Source organism: Anguilla anguilla, chromosome 11 (genome assembly GCF_013347855.1).
Source record: "Anguilla anguilla isolate fAngAng1 chromosome 11, fAngAng1.pri, whole genome shotgun sequence".
Classification (NCBI taxonomy): Eukaryota; Metazoa; Chordata; class Actinopteri; order Anguilliformes; family Anguillidae; genus Anguilla; species Anguilla anguilla.
Genome location: NC_049211.1, coordinates 6,334,582 through 6,354,581, shown reverse-complemented (window position 1 = coordinate 6,354,581; position 20,000 = coordinate 6,334,582). Strand labels below are relative to the sequence as shown.

The 20,000-nt window shown below is 46.7% G+C and overlaps 1 protein-coding gene across 1 annotated transcript in view; it reads left to right on the top strand.

The window, feature by feature from the left end:
• The window catches only part of LOC118207959 (agrin-like), a 168,128-nt gene that overhangs the window by 111,151 nt on the left and 36,977 nt on the right, over positions 1-20,000 (top strand). The window contains exon 4 of the mRNA XM_035382183.1: positions 784-822. Coding sequence (XP_035238074.1) covers positions 784-822 — 39 coding nt within the window. The remainder of the gene's footprint in view (positions 1-783; positions 823-20,000) is intronic.

The window sequence follows — 20,000 nt, the reverse complement described above, 5'->3', positions numbered from 1 at the left end:
ATCTCGCTCTACTTACTCCGGCAGCTCCACCGCTACGCGGTCATGTCATGCGCCATTTCCTGCTCTTCTTTTTATTTAATTATTTAAAATCCGAGCGAGGTCTCAAAGTCTGTTATTTACACGCCCGACGCAAGCGTGCGCTTGCACACGCACACACACACACACACACACGTGCACACACACACACACATGCACGCACGCACGCACACACACACAAGCACATGCACGCACGCACACACAAGCACATGCACGCACAGCGTCACGGTATCTGATGAGAGCGGGGTCGCTCCAGTGTGCCGTGTATCGCAGCCGTAATATCTGCGTTTCTGTTTGCTGCGGTTTGCTGTGGGAAAAAAAAAACAAACAAAAAAAAACGTTTTTCCATAAATACGATGCGTCTGTCGCTAAGATGTAATTAAGCCGTGTGTGCAGCGAATGCCATACAGTGCACAAATTGCCCTGCACTCTGCTCTGTGAAAGAGCGCAAGCAAAGTGCTGCCTGTCATTCGCCTTACATTTCTGTGACTAATAAATGATCTTCGCTGATAACGGCGATAATAGCAGGTGAAATGCTGTAATTGCCATGATTTGAATGTGCTGATACCTGCTGATTTAGACATTACTTGTGGCGTTCACATTTGTCACGTATATAAATGCTTCCTGAACGCTGCCTGTTCTGTGTTCGGGTATCACGGTGTTTATAACTTTGGCCAGCCCATGAATGTTTTGCTGATCTAATAAGTCATTTTAAATGTGTTTTTTTTTTTCTTTTCTCTTTTCCAGACAAGCCTGTGCACTTCACCCCGGCCCAGGCTCCTGATGGTAAGTCCTCGGGGCTTTTTGTGTGCGTGTTTCAAACTGACCGAGCGGATTTCCATACAGATCGAGATATCAGACGGGCCTCGTTCGCCCTGCTTTGAAGTCGAGCCCCCCCCCCTGCCCCCCCACCCCCACCCCCCTGCACCGCCCCTCTTTTTTTTTTTAACCAAAGCGATGCTGGGATTTATTATGCAGGAGACGTGCTCAGGCATCTCAGCTTTGATGTGGAATTCCTGACGACTTGATTTGTGTGCGGGGACAGCTGCAGCGTACAGTGCTCACTGTGTTTCCTCCGCCTCGTTGACCTCCCCTTGACCCCTCCTCTCTGTGTCCTTGTAACCCCCCCCCCCCCATCCCACCGCCTTTTTAAATTCACAGTGCTGCTACCACACACCCCCCCCCCCCCCCACACACCCATCTCCCCAACACGTCCTGTATACAGTATAGGCCTTAACACCAGTCAGTCTCACCTGCTTGATTTCGTCCAGTTTGCGCATACAGGTTTCCAAACACCGTGTGTTATTTATTTGTATATATATATTTTTTATTTGTCGCCGCTGAGCGTGGAGAGCCGTTAATTTAGACGGTGGTGATTTATTGGCTAGCGGCGAATCCCGCGCTCGCGCACGCATTTAAATTCGAGGGAAACAGCTGGTTTCCGCGGCTGTTCTGAATATTTACGCCCCGGCGCGAGAAGCGCAGCTTCCTGCCGCAGATCGCTGATGGCGGAGACCGAGTTTTCGGGGAGACCGGAGGGCGAGGCGCCGTCGCTCGCCTCCTCACGCGGGCAGAAGAGCCGCGGGTCGCATTTCCCAAAAAATAAAATCCCGCTGATTACGATCTAAATCGCAGGAGTTAGGCTATGCTAGAGTAGCGCTAGGGACGCTAAAGGACTAGCTTGAGCCAGCGTCCAGCGGTAATCCACGTTTTACCGTCCACAAATGCCTGAGGCAGAAACGTTTTGAAAACGCTGCATGTGTATGATACGACGAGATAAACTCTATTGTCCCCGTGGGGACATTTTGCTTTGGACGTACATTGAAAAGCAGCTGTTTTTACGATAACAATGCGTAACCTAGGCGACAGGGCAATACAATGCACGTCAACGGTAATAAGATGCAACTTCAGCGTCCGGGCCACGCCACCTTAGTCCACGCTGTAGTTAAGCAATGGGACCTTTCAGACGACCGCAGCTGGTTGGATGTCGCAGTTCCCTGGTCGTTCTGCAGCTTGATTAATAGAGGAATAAAAGAATGCTTGAAGTGATTCAGTCTGCACCTGGGACAATTTTTTAACGTCCTTCCTGATTTCAATAATTGGATTTCGGAATGGAGAAGGGTCAGCAGTAACTCCTGCTGCTTTATCTGATCAAAGTTTGTTTTGAAAATGTCATTTATTGAAACGGGGGTGTGATGTGCCAATTATTGGAGATACCGCTACCATAAATATTGTGTTTCTGCCTTTGCATTAAATTTTTTATAGAGTCATTAGCTGCCGTTTGATTGGGGGAGCGCACTGGCTCTCTGGCCCTGAAAATTATGTATAATTGAAGCATTGCTTTATCTTATTCACCAGCACTTTGGGAGGAAAGAGAAAGAAACCTTTTAATGTATTTTTCAGGCACCTCTTTCCAGGGAAGCTAGCCTAACGGAAGCTATCCCTTCTTGTTTTTACTGTGGGGTTTTTTTTTTTTTTTTTTTTGATAATTAAATTTTAATAACAGAATAGATTGGCTGGCCCATTCACATTCCAGCGGAGCAGCTAGACGCTGACAGTTTGGGAGGCTGGTGAATGAGGAATGCCAGCCCCGTGATGTGTTTTCAGAACCGTGGACTATTGATCTCCCTGCCTCATTTTCAATGTATGAAAAGCAAAGACGTTGAAAATGTGTCCTTTATTTCAAGCCCTGGTAAACCGTTTAAGAGGTACGGACCCTTAATTACATTTCCAGTGCGTCAAATCGGCTACAGTCAAATGCCGGAGTTTTGAAATTTAAAAAAGAAAAAACTGCCTTTTTGAGGTTTTGAGGTCATATATCTGAATGCTGGTAGAGTGGTCCTCAGTAAACCAGTTCCAACCGGTTCTGAAACCCAAGGTGCTTATAACCTGCTGTTATAAACCCGGATTCAATCGACATTATTCCTTAACATTGAATTTAAAACCGTTTTTTGACTTTGCACTTTATCTCAGTGAGTAGGATTTTATATTAAGTCATATATGAGTTGATATTAGTGCATGCCTAACTTCCTCTGTGGGGGAACACATACTTTCACGCAGTTGTGAATCAAACATATGGAGAAATGTCGCCTGAATCCATAGTATGTAGTGTCTACGGTTGATCCTTTAGAAATGCTAGAAATGACCGAACATTGCTTATGTGCTTAATTTTTTTGTGGAAATGACATTCAGATATTCATAATAGTGTCATATACGTGGATCCACTGTCCCTGTTGTAAAAGGTACCGCATGGAAGACTAAGTATCGCTCTCAGATATTTCGTTTCAACAAGTCAGTTGACTTGTCGAAAGAACTTCTGTAACAGAACTGAATATCCTTTTCAACAGGCCTGAGGGTAGTTGGATCACAGAGGAATTCTCGAAATGAAAGTGATTAATTGAAAGAGCAGTGCTCAGGAAGAAAGGAGCTTTTGGAGAGGCAGAAGTGGCAGTTTTTTTTAGTCTGCAATTGTTCTCACACAAATAAGACACAAGCCTTGTGTTTTCCTGTGGGGGGGTGGGGGGTGGGGAGGGGGGCTCTGGCTGGTGGTGGGAGGTGGCAAACATCTGTAATTAGTAGCGAAATCCGTCCTAATAAAAGCTGTCTAACCATCAGCTGTAAACTGACAAAGTAACAAAGCATCCTCTGATTAGTGTTTCATTCATAGTTGAAGGCAGAGACCGTGCCATCTGAGGTTATTATTGGCTGTCTTGTTGGAATAATGAAATGTTTGTCTTTAATGCGCCTTCATTGTAGAAGATGTCAGATTTTGTAACATTTGGGGGGGCTCGGGGGGGGGGGGGGGGGGGGGGAGGCTTATTGGAATTTAAAGTGCAGTCAGTAGACTTGGCACGCAACATTCTCATTTCATTGTGTATTATTCCTAAAGATCAGAGTATCGGTATCTATTAAAAATGACTCTGGACAAGAAAATTGAGTCCTCTCTACGGTCATCAGTCATTCAGTTTATCGGCTTATTGTTTTATTGGCCATTGAACGTGGAGGAAAAACGATGAGGGAGGTGCCACAAATTCATACGTTTCATTCGCACAGACAATACAGGTTGCCATCGCAACACATCGTTACGTTACCTCATTCATTTGCGTGGTGGACTTTTACATAATTATCAATTATCAATTCCTGTGATCGATATCTTACCGAAACTCTTCAGGTACCTGTGCTGTTCAAATGCTCTCTTGTTCAATGCCACAATGGGCATTTTAACGTGGAACCTGTTTAAAGGTAGGCCCCTAAGTGACTGCAGTAAGCTTGTACCCAGCATTCAGTTTGATGCTTGAAACTGAGTTTCCTCTTGGGTGCTGACTATAAACAGATAGATAGATGCTAGATATTTGACGGTGTTCCTGAGGTTTCTTCAGTCATATCCCACCCCCCCCCCACCCCCTTTTTCCCCCCCATTGCACTGCCTGACCTCTCTGCAAAATAAATAAATAAATATATGAAAGTCGCCATGTTGTCATTTATTCAGTCCTCAGTGGTGGTGACAGTGAGAGAGAGGGGCAGAATTAATTATTCCCGGCCTTTATCTTAATTAAATCTTTTCATGTCACAAATTTTTACACAAAAGGGCCTAAAAATCTGCCCCATCTCTCAGCCGCAGAGGATGGGCGTGTATCGGGATATCAGAATCCCCCCCCATCAACCCCCCCCCCCCCCACTCGTGCTCACTGTTTAGCGATTAACGTTTACGTGGGGGAAGGCCCTCAAAACGCCAAAGCGTTCAGGGGAGCAAGACTCAGCAGGCCGCTGAGAGGACCTTGACATTATTAGGACACTTATTTTTATTTATTTTTTTATTTTATTTTATTTTTTGAATGCAGGTACGTCCAAAATCAGAGACGCGCCCGCCAGGGCTGCCCAAAGAAAGCTGCTTCTTTCCCGTTGCGTAATACAGCGAGCCTGAGTGTCTTCTCGAGCGCGCATCTCGGTAAAGCAAAAATTCCCTTTTGAGGATTTTTTTAAAAGGAGGGGGAACAAATCCGGGGCGTTTTGACGTTTCCTCTCCCCGTCTCGAGCCGGCGTCGCGCTCGACGCAGCTCGGCTGCCGCGTACGGAAGCAAAAAAAAAAATTCAAAGCGCCGGATATTGATCCGCGAAGGTACCCAAAAAAAAAAAACAAAACAAAACAAAAAAAAAAGATACGTTTCAGAAATAAGTGTCAAGACATGTGCTTAGAAGACTGGGTAAGGATTCACAGCACTCCAGGGGCTTGTTCCTGAAGTGTTTGGGAGGGTGGGGGGGGTGGGGGGGGGGGGGGGGATGGTTTCTGGCTCGCACTTCTAATTTTATAGATTTGTCACAGCTGACATCTTCACAGGGTTTTTTTTTTCTGCTTCGTAGAGCCGCTCCTTGGTCAGCAGCAGACGTGCTGAGAGCAAGGATTAGATTCCGCGGCCCTGGGTAACCGAGCCGTCTGCAGCGTGTTCTGAGATTCCCTGCTTCTAATGGGCGGAACTCAAAAAAGTTTTCCTCTCGTACTTCTTAAGGGAGGGATAGACGTGCCTAACGTTGAAGTTTTGACGTTCCATTTCAACATTTTCATTTTCCACTTTTGTCAGCGTTCTCCTTCCTTCAGTGAGTCCTTTTAGCACCCTAGTTCTGTCCAAATGCATTCAGAGGTGTGTGCGCGTATGTCCTTCATATCCGAATATTTATTTTTTAATGCAAAATGAAGGATCGGTTCACGTAAGTGTATTTTACTGGACCTAGATCTGCTTTTATTTTGCCCTTTCAAGTATACACAGACAGGAAACTTATTTCTGTAGTGTTCAGTGTTTTTGCCCAGTTAACGGTTAAGCAGAATGAAACCTTGAGTGCTCATTTGCTAAAGGATATGCCATCATTGTGCGTGTCTTTCACCTGCACTGTTGAGTACTGTTTAGCATTTTACTGTCCACTGTAAACAAGGCATCATGAAGCGAAATTTGTAATTGGCTCTTCGGTGTAAACATCAAATCCCTTTTTTGATGATCACTTGCCTTTTTTCAAGTGGAGGTCTTCTTCTACTCTGTATTTTGTTGAAAAATAAGTGAAGAAGTGCTGGCAGTACTATTTGGTAAACACGGATAGCTAGCTTTGTCGCTGTAATGAGACCTTTTGTATGTGCTTGTGAGTTTTACTGTGTGCAGGCTAAATTGAGATAAAATAATAGGTACTCTGAAAAGTGGAGACAGTTTCTTGCCCTCAACTTCACAGTCCACGGTACTTTTAAAAAGTTTAATTCAAACTTTGTCCATGCATTCCTGTTCACATACAGTACTAACCACAAACTCAATGACAATAGTAACCAGTGAATTCTTCAGTTTTTAGTTGGTATTGAAGCACAAATGATCTTCAAACTGCAATCCTGCTCTCTCATTGGCTGAGCACGCAAGGGTCCTCACTGATGGCCAATCAAAATTCTTCAGTGTAGAATTCAGCGATGCAGCTGTGGGACTGCTGTATACGTTTGACCACGACTACCTGGCAGCACCCCCACACTGCCCACCTGGGCATCAGTACTTTGCTTTAACAGGATTCTGGACGCTCTTTGGTCACAGAGCATGATGGATCGTCTTAAACATCCACAGTGAGAAACAGGCTCGGGCTGAGTTGACGGCACTTCCTGTTTGTTGAGTGAGTGACAGCACTCTGCTCCAGTCGGTAGGCCTAAAGGGGACGCAGGGGGGTTGATCCGGCAGTAAACGTGTGGCAGTTGGCTAAGGTTAAACTGCTTTGCCTTTGTCCATGGCGGTGTACAGCAGCAGGGTGGTCAGTGGGGCAGTCGCCAGAGCAAGGGTACGAGAGCTTTACTGCAGAACGGGACTCTGGGACCCGTAAATCTGGGCTCCTAATACCACGTGACCACAGCGTGCAGGCCTTTCCTGTCTCTCCATTCATTCAGGGGAGAGAAACTGGGCGGGGTGTGATGGGGGGGGGGGGGCATGGTGGTTTGCAGCCTTGTTACCAAGAAACGATGGGGAAAAAAATGGAAAATGCTGCTATGTTACAGTAACCTAAATCTGGAGTCTATTAATACAGAATTTGGTTTAGGAGCTGGCAGAGTTCCCCCCCAACCCCCCACCCCCCCCCCCCCCCCCCCCCGCCCCTTTCACCTCCCGGACGCCCTGCAGGATTCCAGCTCATCCTGATGTAATTTGTATTGTTTCCCAGACTCTCCCCTTAATGGCTTGTTTGACATGTGTGCTCCGCGCCGCCGCACACAGCTATGACAAGGAGCCGGGGCTGCTGGAGGAGGCTTCCGGCCAGCTCTCTACTGACAGCGCTCCACTGGGGGGGGGGGGAGAGCATCGGGAGAGCGACTGCCACAATCCAGCGATTTCCTTTCCCCCCCTCCTAGTGACATTGACTTATGTGTGTGTGTGCGTTTGTGTGTGTGTGTGTGTGTGTGCGCGTGTGTGTCTGTGTGTGTGCACGTGTGCGTGCATGTGTGTGTGTGTTTGTGCGTGCGCGCGTGTGTGTGTATGTGTGCGTGTGTGTACATGTGTGCGTGCGTGCGTGTGTGCGTGCGTGTGCATGTGTGTGTGGGTGTGTGTGCATGTGTGCGTGCGTGTGGGCGTGTGTGTGTGTGCGTGCATGTGCGTGTGTGTGTGTGTGCGTGCATGTGCGTGTGTGTGTGTGTGTGTGTGTGTGTGTGTGTGCGTGTGTGTGTGTGGGGGTGTGTGTGTGTGTTTTGTGTTTATCTATTTGCGGTAAGTACTACACGTTCACACGTGTGGTTTCTCTTTCCTTTTTTATTTTTGACGGTGCTGGGAGATTTCTGGCAGAACCGCAGCTTGATGAAATCCTAGGAAGATTAAATTAGCGGGGAGAGGTACAGCAGTTGATGGAGTGCAGGAGAAGAGAGAGAGAGACAGCTGGAGAGAGGGAGAGAGAGATGTTGAAATCAGCTGGAATTGTGTGTGTGTGTGAGAGAAAGTGTGTATGCTCCCGCGTGCGCGGGTCTGTGTGTTTTCCTCTGCTGTTTAATGATATACCTCGGATTCTGTAATTGAAAGCGAACAAATAGAAGCTGTTTGGTATTCAGACGCTCCGGTGTGTCTCCAGAGGACCCTGCATCTGGCCCATTTACATAATGAAAGCGGTTGTAGGCGTCACAAGGAGAGACTGGCAGCTGGAAAGGTGGGTGGGTTGAAAAAGAATTTTAACACATTGTGCCAAATTTATATTTCCCTTATTTTTTTCTTTTTTCTTTTTTTTTTGAGGAGGAGAAGGAGGAAAAATAAGACCTCTTCCACGGTTCTTAAGTGTAAGGCGCTTACGCTGGCTGTGACTGCGGGCTTCTCCTGTTTCAGCCGGGTATTCTGGGATTGCTACAGTAGGTGCGTTTGCAGGACATGGCCTGGTAAATGGACTGCATTTATATAGCGCTTTTATCCAAAGCGCTTTACACTTGATGCCTCTCATTCGCCAGAGCAGTTAGGGGTTAGGGGTTAGGTGTCTTGCTCAAGGACACTTCGACACGCCCAGGGCGGGGTTTGAACCGGCAACCCTCCGACTGCCAGACAATCGGTCTTACCTCCTGAGCTATGTCGCCCCAGCGTGGATCGAACGCGGCGTCGTTTTAGCAAACCCCCCCCCCCCCCCGCTCACCTTCAGAGCGCTGGAGGTCGGCCCCTAGCGTTCCTCTTGGTTTGTTATGCTGCGTTTCCATGGCGGCCACCAGGCCGGGCGCCATTTTGAGGCCCTGTATCTCAGTCACGTGACATCAGCATGACACATTTTGCCTAAGATGTCAGCCAAAATCGGACCTGAAAACAGGCCCTCGGCAGCCTCGGGGGCTGGCCTCGCCTACCTCTGTCCTCCACAGAAGCCTCAACCGGGATTCAGTCAACAGTCTGTCTCTCTCTCAATTGGGATTCAATCATGACTTATAAAAAAATAAAATAAAACTGAGCTCATTTTTCATTCATAAACAGTATTTGGCAAGTTAATATTGATGATTAATATTGATTGAATATTGTGTAACTCACCAAATTGTGTTTATTAGGAAAACAACGTAGCAGATTTATCATTCAGTTAAAGGGTAATTCTCCTTTACCTAATTATTTTTGTTCACACGTTGTGCATTATCCTTATTATCTGTGTAAATACATGAAAATGTGCACATTATTTTTGAAGATATAAGAATGATTTGTGCTGAAATTCACACCAGAAGCTCTATAGGGGAATGCGCGATAAGTGACGGCATCGACCCGGGAATGGGCGCATTCTGTCACGATAGGTGTCCGCGTTTTACTGCCGTCCAGCGATGCCGGCTGGCTGATCGGAATACCCGCGGACAGAATGCCAAAGCTGCGTGTGTAAGATCGTCCTCCATTCTCCATTCCGTCTGAGCCTGTGAGCTGCAGTCTGTGGTGTGAAAAGAAGCAGCTGGTTACGCTATGTTTTTTGGCAGAGCGCAGCGAGGGTCTGCGCCTCACCCGAATCGGCTGTGGGGTTCACGCATGAACGCGCCTGCGGTTGCCGATAATTGGACGTCGCAAATTAGGGTGGGAATTGGATATGCACAGGCCCGGCACTGGGCGAAAAAATGATAAAAAATAATTTAAAAAAACCCATACTTTTTTGTGCAATTTTTACTGTGACTTCCGTTCTCATGTTACTGAAATGATAATTTATTATTCATAATTGTGATGGAAGTCTTTCTTTCGTGCCTGCAACCGTGGAAAAGCCACCCAATGCATTCTGGGTAAAATGAGACGGAGCAGACGAATAGGGATCGACCCTCGGTCCTGGCATAGCCGAGGGCCTTGTAGGTGTGTCGCCCGAAACGCGAAGCAACCCCCCCAAAACAGGCCTCGCCGAGCTGGAGCTCAACACCACGGGATGACTGAACACAGCCTGCGATCAGGTGTGTTCACCTGAGGTGTAAAGGGCCTTTTATTCACTGTCCAGCAAAAGGCCCTGACCCTACAGCTTTCCTGTAGACGGAACATTCCAGAACTGCTTTATAGATCGCACTCGTCGTCGGTTTGAGTGGATATCGGTGAAAACTTGTTGTACGAACAGATATCTGAAGCTAACCGTAACATTGTGCCATATGCCTACGTCTAATTATAGCTTGAATGTTCTCTTTTTTTCCCCTCATGAAAAAAAAAGGCAGGTTCTAATTAGAAATGAATACCAGGTGCTGAGTATTTAACGATGACAACAGGCATTATGTAATACGCCCTTGCAAGGAAAACCTTTTTGTAAATGTAATTATTTCTTTCTTCAGTCAGACACCATTTTTTTACTAATAATATAGTATTAGAACAGCCTGAGTGCAATGGCTATTAGACAGAAGGTGAACTGTCCTTGCTGTTGGAAGGTCCCTATAGAAATACACTCCTCCAGGGAACTTCCCAGTAACAGTATGTGGCATAAATGTTAATAAGACGACTGGTCAGTAATCTTTCCTTTAACTGAACAGTAGTCTTATCAACATTTATGCCACATAGTGTTCCTGGGAAGTTCACTGGAGGAGTGTACTTCTGTGTCTTTGGCCAGTTTGAAACGGTGTTTCAGGATTGAGTGCTCCTGTCTGCTTACAGTCATTTCCACACTCCGGCACTCTCTCTCTCTCTCTCTCCTTCTCTCTACCTCCCTCCCTCCGTCCCCCACTCTACCTCACCACATCCTTCTCTCCACCGCGGTCTCTGGCTGTCTGTCTCCCGGTGGCGATCTTTGAAGGGCTGTCGGCCTGGGGCTGTTGCTAGGCGGGTGTCTGTGCGAGCAGTCAGGCAGTCTGCTTTACTGTAAGTGGCACAGTAAGATGAATTATTATTCAGCCCTCCGCTGTGGTTGGTTGGGACGGGGAAAGGGGCGGGGTCACGGAGGGCTGGCAGTTGGCGGCCGTGGTTCTCAGGTCTGTCAGGTCAGTGGTGTCTGTCTGTAGAGTACCCATAATGCATCTTATAACACACACACAAACACACACACACACACACACACACACACAAATGCACACACACACTCATTCACACATGCGCAAGCACACACGCACACACGCACACGCACACACACACACACACACACACACACACTGCTTGGAAATTTGACTTAGTCCTCACATAAACAAAAACAAAAAAACTAAATCTCATATGTCTAAGTCTTCTACCAGGTTAAAATTGCAAGTTCGAATGATAAGTTTCGTCAAAAAGCATAAAATAGTTTCTAGAATAATCATCATCATCAACATTATCGTCAACATTATCATCATCATTATCATCATCATCATCGTTATAATCTTCATCACCATCATAATCAAAGTCCTAATTATAATAATACATTGCATTTGTCTAGTTATTATAAAACCCTAGCACACTTGAGGAAATGCAATATCATAAGAAAAAAAAAAACACAAAGAATAAATTATGGTGAATAGAAAAGGAAATTTAAATTAATACCCGGTCGAAAGAAAGATAAAACCAGGAGACTCTTCACATAAAAGAAAGCTTACGGGTTAATATATGAAAACAGATTAGTCTTTAACCTCCACTTGAAAGTAAGTGTGCTTCTGCAATCTCTCTTTGGTTCTTTGAGTGGCTCTGTTTGATTATACCTTTGGGAAGGTTCCGTAGCCCGTGTGCCGCGACGCTGAAGGACCTGTCCGTCCAGCCATGGTGGAGATGCTTGTGCTGTGTGCTGAGAAAAGGGCAGCTTCAGAGGATCTGAGCTTCCAGCGTGAAGCACCAGGTGCAGCAGACCAGTTATGTAGGCGGGGGTAAAGCCCTTTAGTGCTTTCAAAAAAAATAAATAATGAAAAAACGATTTGAAACACTCTGTACCGACGCTGGTGACCGGTGGCTGTAACACCAGGTGGGAGGGAAGCCGTTGGATGTACTGTACACACGGGCCAGAACCCTGAGTTCTTCGCACGCTGACGTTTGTTGAGTTTTTTTTTTTTTGAAGGGGAGAGCGATGGAAAGAGAATCTGAGTAGCCGCAGATCCAATCCTACATGCTAGCTCGACCACTCCGCTCCGCGACTTGCACTGCCTGCCATCCGGGTGAAAGGTTTCTTGCTTGTCCCCGACCACAGAGCTTCTCCACCCTGGCTCCCCAGTGGTGGAATAAACTCCCTGTTCCTCTATGAACCACTCAGTAATTGCCCATCTTCCACCATGGTCTGAAGACTGTACCTGACCTAACTATCACTACTCTGCAGGGCACTCCCAATCTCAAATTATCATTTGTATCCTCCTAATTTGTTCCTGTAGCACTTTCATGTTACACTTCTACCTCCGTCCAGCACTTTCTATATTTCACTTGTATCATTATCTTGATGTTGTAGCTCGTTGTCATGCCTCCAAGTTTGACTTACCGTAACTTTCTGACCTAGCCTGTGCTATTACTGTGTGCAGTGGACTTAATGTTTCCATGGCTATGAATAACTGTTGCATAATTAGTATTTTTCCTTATCGGACCCGTTTTTTGTACTTGTTCCAGTGACCTTCGGTATGAACTCATTGCACTTCACGTTGGATGAAAGCGTCTGCCAAATAAATGTAATGTACTGAAATCGATACGGGAAAGGCAGGTCAAGCATCTAGGCGTCCTTGTAAGGACAGAGATGGACTGATTTACGGTGCGTTTCTGAGGTGAAAAAAAGGCCGTTTTAGTGATGCTGTTTAGTTCTGGTGACGCCGTTGTGGCGTCGAGAGCGTGAGATCAAAGACGACGCGTTGGCTTTTTCTCGCGCCGGCGATGGGAAGCCTCGACGATGGAACCATCGAGGTGTTAAAAATGGCTGACTTCGGACGGCGGAGATTCGGGTGCCGTGAACATGGCTTCTCCTCCTCTCGCCATTGAGCGTAATGAAGTTCACGCTTACCCAGGCCTTACGTACAGCACGTCCACGTCGGCGAATCATTTCCCGATAAGCTGCATAGATAATAATCGAAAGGGGCCATTTCCTACACTTGTTACCTAAAGCACTACAGTCCTCAATCTCCCCCTTGCACCTATTTATGGTAACTTTACATTATCTCGTGGGTTTATGCGCTGACTCCTACACTATGTTGTGACACTGATGGTAGTGCAGCTTCTCTGCTCTTTGCCCAAGCCTTTTATACGCAGGAGCGTTCTTAATTCACCCCTGATTAAGAGCAACTGCTAAAAGCCTGCATGTTAGTGTAATGGGACAGGGGGGCCAAGCCAGGGGTCCTGTGAGTTACAGGGAGGAATCCGACTCGTGTCTGACCCTGGTTACAAAGTGCCGTCGTTTGGCGCGGTAGGATTTACGCCAAGATGGGGGTGGGGGTGGGGGGTCGTGTTCAAACATGCTAATGGCGTTTGCGAGCTTAGGGAGGGGGATGAAATAAAGCCTGAGCTAGCGCTTAGCGCTTGATTAGCCCCATAAAGCCTGCGTGTGGTCGTGCGAGATCGGATCTGGGACGTAACGGACCCGTTTAAGGAACTTGGAGAGATTTGCGTTCGGGAGCGTGCCGGAAGCGAACGGTTAGCGCGCGCGGAAAAAGCCCGCGGCGCTAATGTACACTTTTGTTTTCGCGGGACGTTGAGGACGGAGGATTAGGTAGAATTACACGTTCGAGAACGGAGGGAGCGGGGGCTTTTGGAGATGTGAGCAGTGCCTACATTGTTACCCAGGTGTTTGTTTTCCAGTCTTTAGTTGTGTGATTAAATTCATTTGTTGGAGCATGGACGGTGGCTGATTACATTCACAGTTACACTTTTGTTTTATTGTTTTTTTTTTGTTTTTTTTAATCCCCTGGCAGGCGAACAAATCTGTGTTTTGCCACTTAAATTAACTGAAATGTGTTTCTTGCTCTTTGTAATTGTGTGTGTTTGTGTGTGTGTGTGTGTGTGTGGTACGAAGAGGTAGTTTGTACTGCAGAATGCTTCTGTATACTGTACCCACTGTATCTACATTAAATGTAGATTCACCATTTCGTCTTTGGAATTCATAGTTCATAGAATTATAATATATAGTGTGTATTATAATCACAGCACTTCTGCTCATATTTATTAATGTCAGCTAACCGTACCGTATTTTTAATGCTGCACAGTGCAGGTATTGATCATTTATAAGGCCTTTATAACAACATGTGATTTTAAGTACTACCGAATGCATTTAAAATGTCATTTTCACAAAAAAAAAAAAAAAAGCATTTCATTGAAGCTATCAAAACCTGCGCTACTCTCTGAGAAATAAAAGAACAGTAGAGGTACATTTTTGTTCTGTAGGGAACAAATTTGCCAAGCGTACCCTGAACGTACAATAATGTTCTATTTCGGTACTAGTAAGTACCTTTTTGCAAGCAAAAAAAAAAAAAAAGGTGCACATGAATTATGTATTGCCAGCTAGGGGTACAATTTCATGTACCTATGGGCTACCCACCCATGTGACGAGCATTTGTAGTTTTACAGGCACTTTTTCCTGCCTTTTGTTCTGAGAGTGTGAGGTGAAATACGGTGGCCCGGAAGGCTAAAACAGTGCGGTTTAGGAGGTCTCACACACGCACACACACACACACACACACACACGCACTCACACACACACACACACACACACACACACACGGTACGGCTGCCTGCCGCTCTGACGGCGGCATTTCGGCGAGCCGCCCCTTCCTTCCTGTCGGCATGCGGCGGTTCGTCATGGCGACAGCGCTGCGGGCCTCCGAGGGACGGGTCCGTAGAGAAGTATTTACTGTGCGTATAAATCCATATCGGACCGCGCGGGGGACGTCCCGTAGGCAGAGTGGCCGATTCATAAGTTTTGGGGGGGGTTCTCCCACGTTCTTTATAACGCCATAATTTATGCCGCTCGTGTATTTAGCGCAACTCTGTTCGATTAGACGGCATGTGCGGAAATATGAAATATGATATATGAAAACCTTGAAAATATGAAAACAGCCTTTTGTGGTGAGGCTGACTGTGGAGAGCATCGCTGGGCTCACATTCCCTCCCGAACCGACCGGGCGCTTCCCATTCCTCACTGAGGGGTGAAAAGGGTGTCTCAAAATGGAGGCAGCGGTGCTGAGGCCTGAAAGATCAGGATTATGTGCTGGAATCACCCCAAGCTCACCCGAGGTGATCCCTGATAAATAGGACACGGAACCTTATAGGCATTTGAACTATGGCTATGGGTGTATTTATCAGTGAGAAGTCTTAGAAGCGGTAAAAACAAAACAAATCAAGAAGGACTTTGTGTTTTGGTGAAATACTGTACGTATGGAGAATATACTGTACATTTATTTAAAATCTGTGGGGGGAAACATTTATCATTTCATTAATGCCTTTAAGTTTTCATCTCCGGGATAGGTTGCATTATTTACGTTAAATGTGAACATGCGCTATTTCTACAGCACTTAAAATACAGCTCTACGGCATGACAGTGCGTCGATCTCACGTCTCGAACGTGCGAAACAGTGAAGCGCAAGGTGAACCGTCGGACACCGTTCGTCTGGAGTGAAAACAGCTGCTTTCTGAAGCTGCGGGCGTCTTATTTATTCAGATTTCTGAGCCGGGTGTCGTTTGAAGGCGTGACGTCTTTTAAACGCGGACTGCCGGGAGACTTCGGTAACCACGGGAGCGCCCTGCGTGGATTCGAATAATAAAACGGTTCGTGCTCGGAGAGAGAGGCGGGGCCGTCGACAGCCACAAAGGTAAAAGCCTTTCAGTCTCTCAGGTTCTGCCCCTCAAGGTCACCTTGGGTTTTCGCAAACTTTTTGCGGCGAAGTTCCCCCCCCCCCCTCGTGTTTTCTAGTCGAGAGTTTTGCAATTTACGAGTTCCGAAGAGGTTCTTCTTCTTTGAGCGGTCTTTCGCGGACGGGCGATGTAATTATTAACATTTCCCTCGTGTGAAGGTTTCTGTGCTCCCCCCGAGCTTCCCCCTGTATAATTCCCCTCACATTTTAAATGGGATTTGTGGAAACGTGTGATGCGACGCCTAGCTTCACGTATCTTAATGGCGGCCATAATAATGAAATGTCTTCCCACGTGCCCTGTGGCGCACCCTTAGCCTTCGTCGTTTTGCGGCTAGCAGTACGTGCGCTCGAGCAGTCTTGAGAGTATCCTCTGCCGCTGTTTAATAGGCTGGGGGGGTCATGTGGGGTCAGCCTCCACCTCAGACTGTTCACGGGAGTGGTTTTTTTTGCGCACATCACCAGCGTAACCGCTGCTGACATTTCGCATTTTTCCAGAACCTGAAGTAATAATTTGATGGCTGCTAAAATGGAGGGTTATTCCAAGATTGTATATGGGGTGGGGGGGGGGGGGCGTGATAAGAAATTTGCTTCAGTTCATTTTCATTTATTCTACACGGCGCTGTTCGTGAACCGCTGCCTGGAAACTCAATTTTCTAAAGGCAATATTAGGCTGACCAGCCAATCCCCCACTGTAACACCTGACAGTTGCCCCCCAAACATGTTTTTACTGAACTGGGCTAGCTAATGATGTCACATAATACTGATCTGATTGGTTCTTAAACTCGATCCTGGGGGACCCCCCCTGTGTTCGCTGGCTTGTGTTCCCAACCACAGTCGCAATCCCAGGATTTTAACAAGCTGTTAATTGTTTGCTTAATTACGTTTGTAATGTTTTGAGGGATTATTTACCCTCTGAAGCCACATTAGGTCAGAAATAGCTATGCATGCCACAAAGAATAAAAGTCCCATATTTACAGTGTGCTATATTGCAAAAAATGACGTAAAGAGAAATTTTTTTTTTTTTGTTTTTTGTTTTTTTTTTTAAGTGAAAAATTTAAAACTGACCTGAGTTTGGAAATGTGAACGTTGTGAGGAGGAGTGAGCTTCAGAGAACGGTTAATACGGCTTCCAAAATAATTGGGAAGCCGTTGCAGCAACTCAGCAGCACGTCTGGAGATCTGTTTCAGAGAAAAATTAAGAGATTTAGATTTAAGTGATTCGGCCTGTGGCTGCATGCTTATTATTACCTATTTACTTTTTTTGTTTTGTCGTGGTGGAACTTCAGTTCCAAGTTAGCTAATTAGCTCCTTATTTTCCTTAAAGTTGGAATTCTCCTCTCAGTTTCTCAGACAGACAAATGTAGTGTTATATGGTTTGATAATAGTGTGTTTGAGGCTTAAATTCTTGGGCGAGCATTACACTAAGCATCACACTGTGTTTGTTCCAGGGTCTTACTAGTTCCCCAGAGTTTGTGTAAATAACACTGGTACAGTCAGTCTGTTAAAACAACGGTCAGCCGTAAAATGTAAAGTAGAGTCACATAAAAACGGGATAGTGTCTACAAGGTGAAACTGGAGTGGAACTGAGAACCAGTGGCGTAGGTTTCGTTGGGGGGGGGGGGGGTCTGGGGGGTCCTCCCCCAAGAAATTTTGAGCGTCAAACACTTCCATTTCCTGCATTCCGGTGAATTTTTATGCACCAGTTTGCGCCTTTTCTGCATCAGTTCATGGTGGAACTGCTTCTTTCATGTTTTTATTGGGGGGGGGGGGGGGCGGGACAAATGCACGTGTTCTAAATATTGAGGGGGACGTATCCCCTGCGTCCCCCCCCCACCCCTCCCCCGAAATCTACGCCTATGACTGAGACTGAAATGTTGGTGAGCTCCACGCAGGGTGGGTTCGCGCTGGGCCTGGCCTCGCTCTGACTCACGCTCATCACACTTTGGGGAAAGGCTGTGGAGCCCCCGGCACGTTCTACAAGCCGTGTAATTAAGACTGCGATCGGGGAGACGTTCTTGTCCTCGCAGGTCTCCTGGCTGACTGCAGCTCCGGGGGGGGGGGGGGGGGTGGTTGGGGGCGGGCGTAGTTCTCGAAGAATCTCCCTCATAAAGCCACAGCGGAATATTTCTCAAAATTGCGGGGAGGGGGGCGGAGGGGAATCTAGTCTCAAGAGGTGGCACTTTGGTCCGGATCATCCCGGAGTAAATGCCCTCTCCGAAAACCTTAATCCGATCCTCTTCGGCTCTCTTGCTTTAGCCGAAGGGGGGGGGGGGCAGAGCTTGCCTGTGTAGCGTATAAACAGAGAAAGTGTGGCGGGTGTTTGAGAAGCGTTTCGTTATCATGGTGCGGGGCGAACGGGACGCCCCAGAGCAGATGGTACGGGTAACGCTGTGGCTACCTGGCGCTGCAGTATTCGTTTTTTATTTTTATTTTTTTTGAACTGGACCCTGGCAGCACAGCGTAGAAAATAATGATTTTTTTCCCTTCGGCCCCTCGAGAAGGAGATACCAGTTGGTTGTGGGTAATACATTTGAATAATCCATTTGAATTACACCCGACCGCATCTCACAAAGAGCGCGTTGTGGCGTCTCTGCAAATCTACGAAAAAAAGCTTTATAAAGCAGACACTGTAAAAAAAAAAAAGGTGAAATTAATGTACCGGCTTCAGTACTTCTATTTTTTTTTTTTCTTTTTTTCTTTTTCCTTTCAGCCTACTGTGCTGTGTGTAATGAGGAATCGTTTAAAAGCTAAATTAAAAGGTTTACTAAACAATAGCTGCGTATCGCAAAGTGAAACCTGAGATGGACAGCATTCCCCACAGCAGCCAATCACATCACAGCATGTGGAAAAAAAACCAGGAACCACTTTACGCAGACACGCAAATATCCATTATTATCCTAATGATATTATAATCTCTGTGTCGTTTGTATTGCCTTGTACTTCACCTGCTGCTGTGATTCATTTTGGTCTATAATTACAACAGTTATTGAACTTTTGTGAATACTTTATGTACAAACCACACATGCCTGCACACATGTGGTGTGTATGACATGGCAATAGAGACAGACATCTTCAGGTAAAGAGGTGTATTAATATTTATCAGTAAAAACGAGCTTATGGAAGACATCTGGAGTCAAACATACTAATTTACAAACTCACCATATGGTACGACATAAGCATTCAAGAATACTTGTATAATTATAAAAATGCCTATTTTATTTAATATAGTTTCTCTCATCACAAGTGGCTCATGGATTAATTTTCCCCACATGCTGGTATATAAAAAAAAAGACAGTATCTATTTAAAGTTTTCTTTGAGCTGCTTAATAAGTTATTGAGCCATTTCCAAAAAAATAAATAAAAGTATTTGAGGTGACAGAAAAATGTGTGCGTGCGTATTGCGTTTCGGATGTGACCTCATGATGAACCGGGCCCCTCCTCCCCCCCCTAAACCACCGTGTCGGGGGGGGGGGGGGGCCCACATGAGGCCTGTGGCTCGAGCCAGGAGAGGCCCCCCCCCCCGGGCCGGTTGTCATGGAAACCTCCACCCCACCCCAGACCGCCCGCGCTGACCTTTCCTCGTCCCGGAACGGGGCCCGGGACGGAGTGGGGTGGGCCTGACCCCCCGTGGCCCCGGCCCCAAAGCTGCGGTGCCTTCACCGATCCACAGGGGGCAGGGGGTAGAGGCACAGGTAACATGCACCTGCTATGTGCGAAGGGCAGGGAGAGAGATTTGTGTTCATTGGTGTATTGTATATTGTGTTGCTTTGGCAACTGTGGTTGATTTCCGTTCATGCCAATAAAGCCGTCTGAATTAGAGAGGGGGGGGGGGATAGAGAGAGGAAGAGAAAGGGAGGAAGTGGGAGATAAAGTGAATGGGAGACAGAGAGGGAGTGGGAGAGGGAAATAGAGAGAGGAAGAGAGCGATAGGAATGGAGACAGAAGAGGAGAGGGACGGAAACTGAGAGTGCGAGAGAGAGGGAGGGGGAGAGAGAGGGAGCGAGAGGAGGGAGAGAAGAGAGAGAGAGAGGAGAGAGGGAGGATAATAGCGAGAGGAGAGAGGGAGGGAAATTGGGAGAGAGGGAGAGGATGGAGAGTGACAGGAGGGAGGGAGGAGAGAGAGGAGAGGAGATAGGGAGAGAGAGAGAGAGAGAGGGAGATAGGGAGCACGAGAGAGGAGAGAGAGAGGGGAGAGAGGAGAGAGAGTGAGAGAGGGAGAGAGAAAGGGGAGGGAAGGAGAGAGACAGATAGAGAGGGAGGGAGGGAGATAATTGGGTCTGCCACGCTGA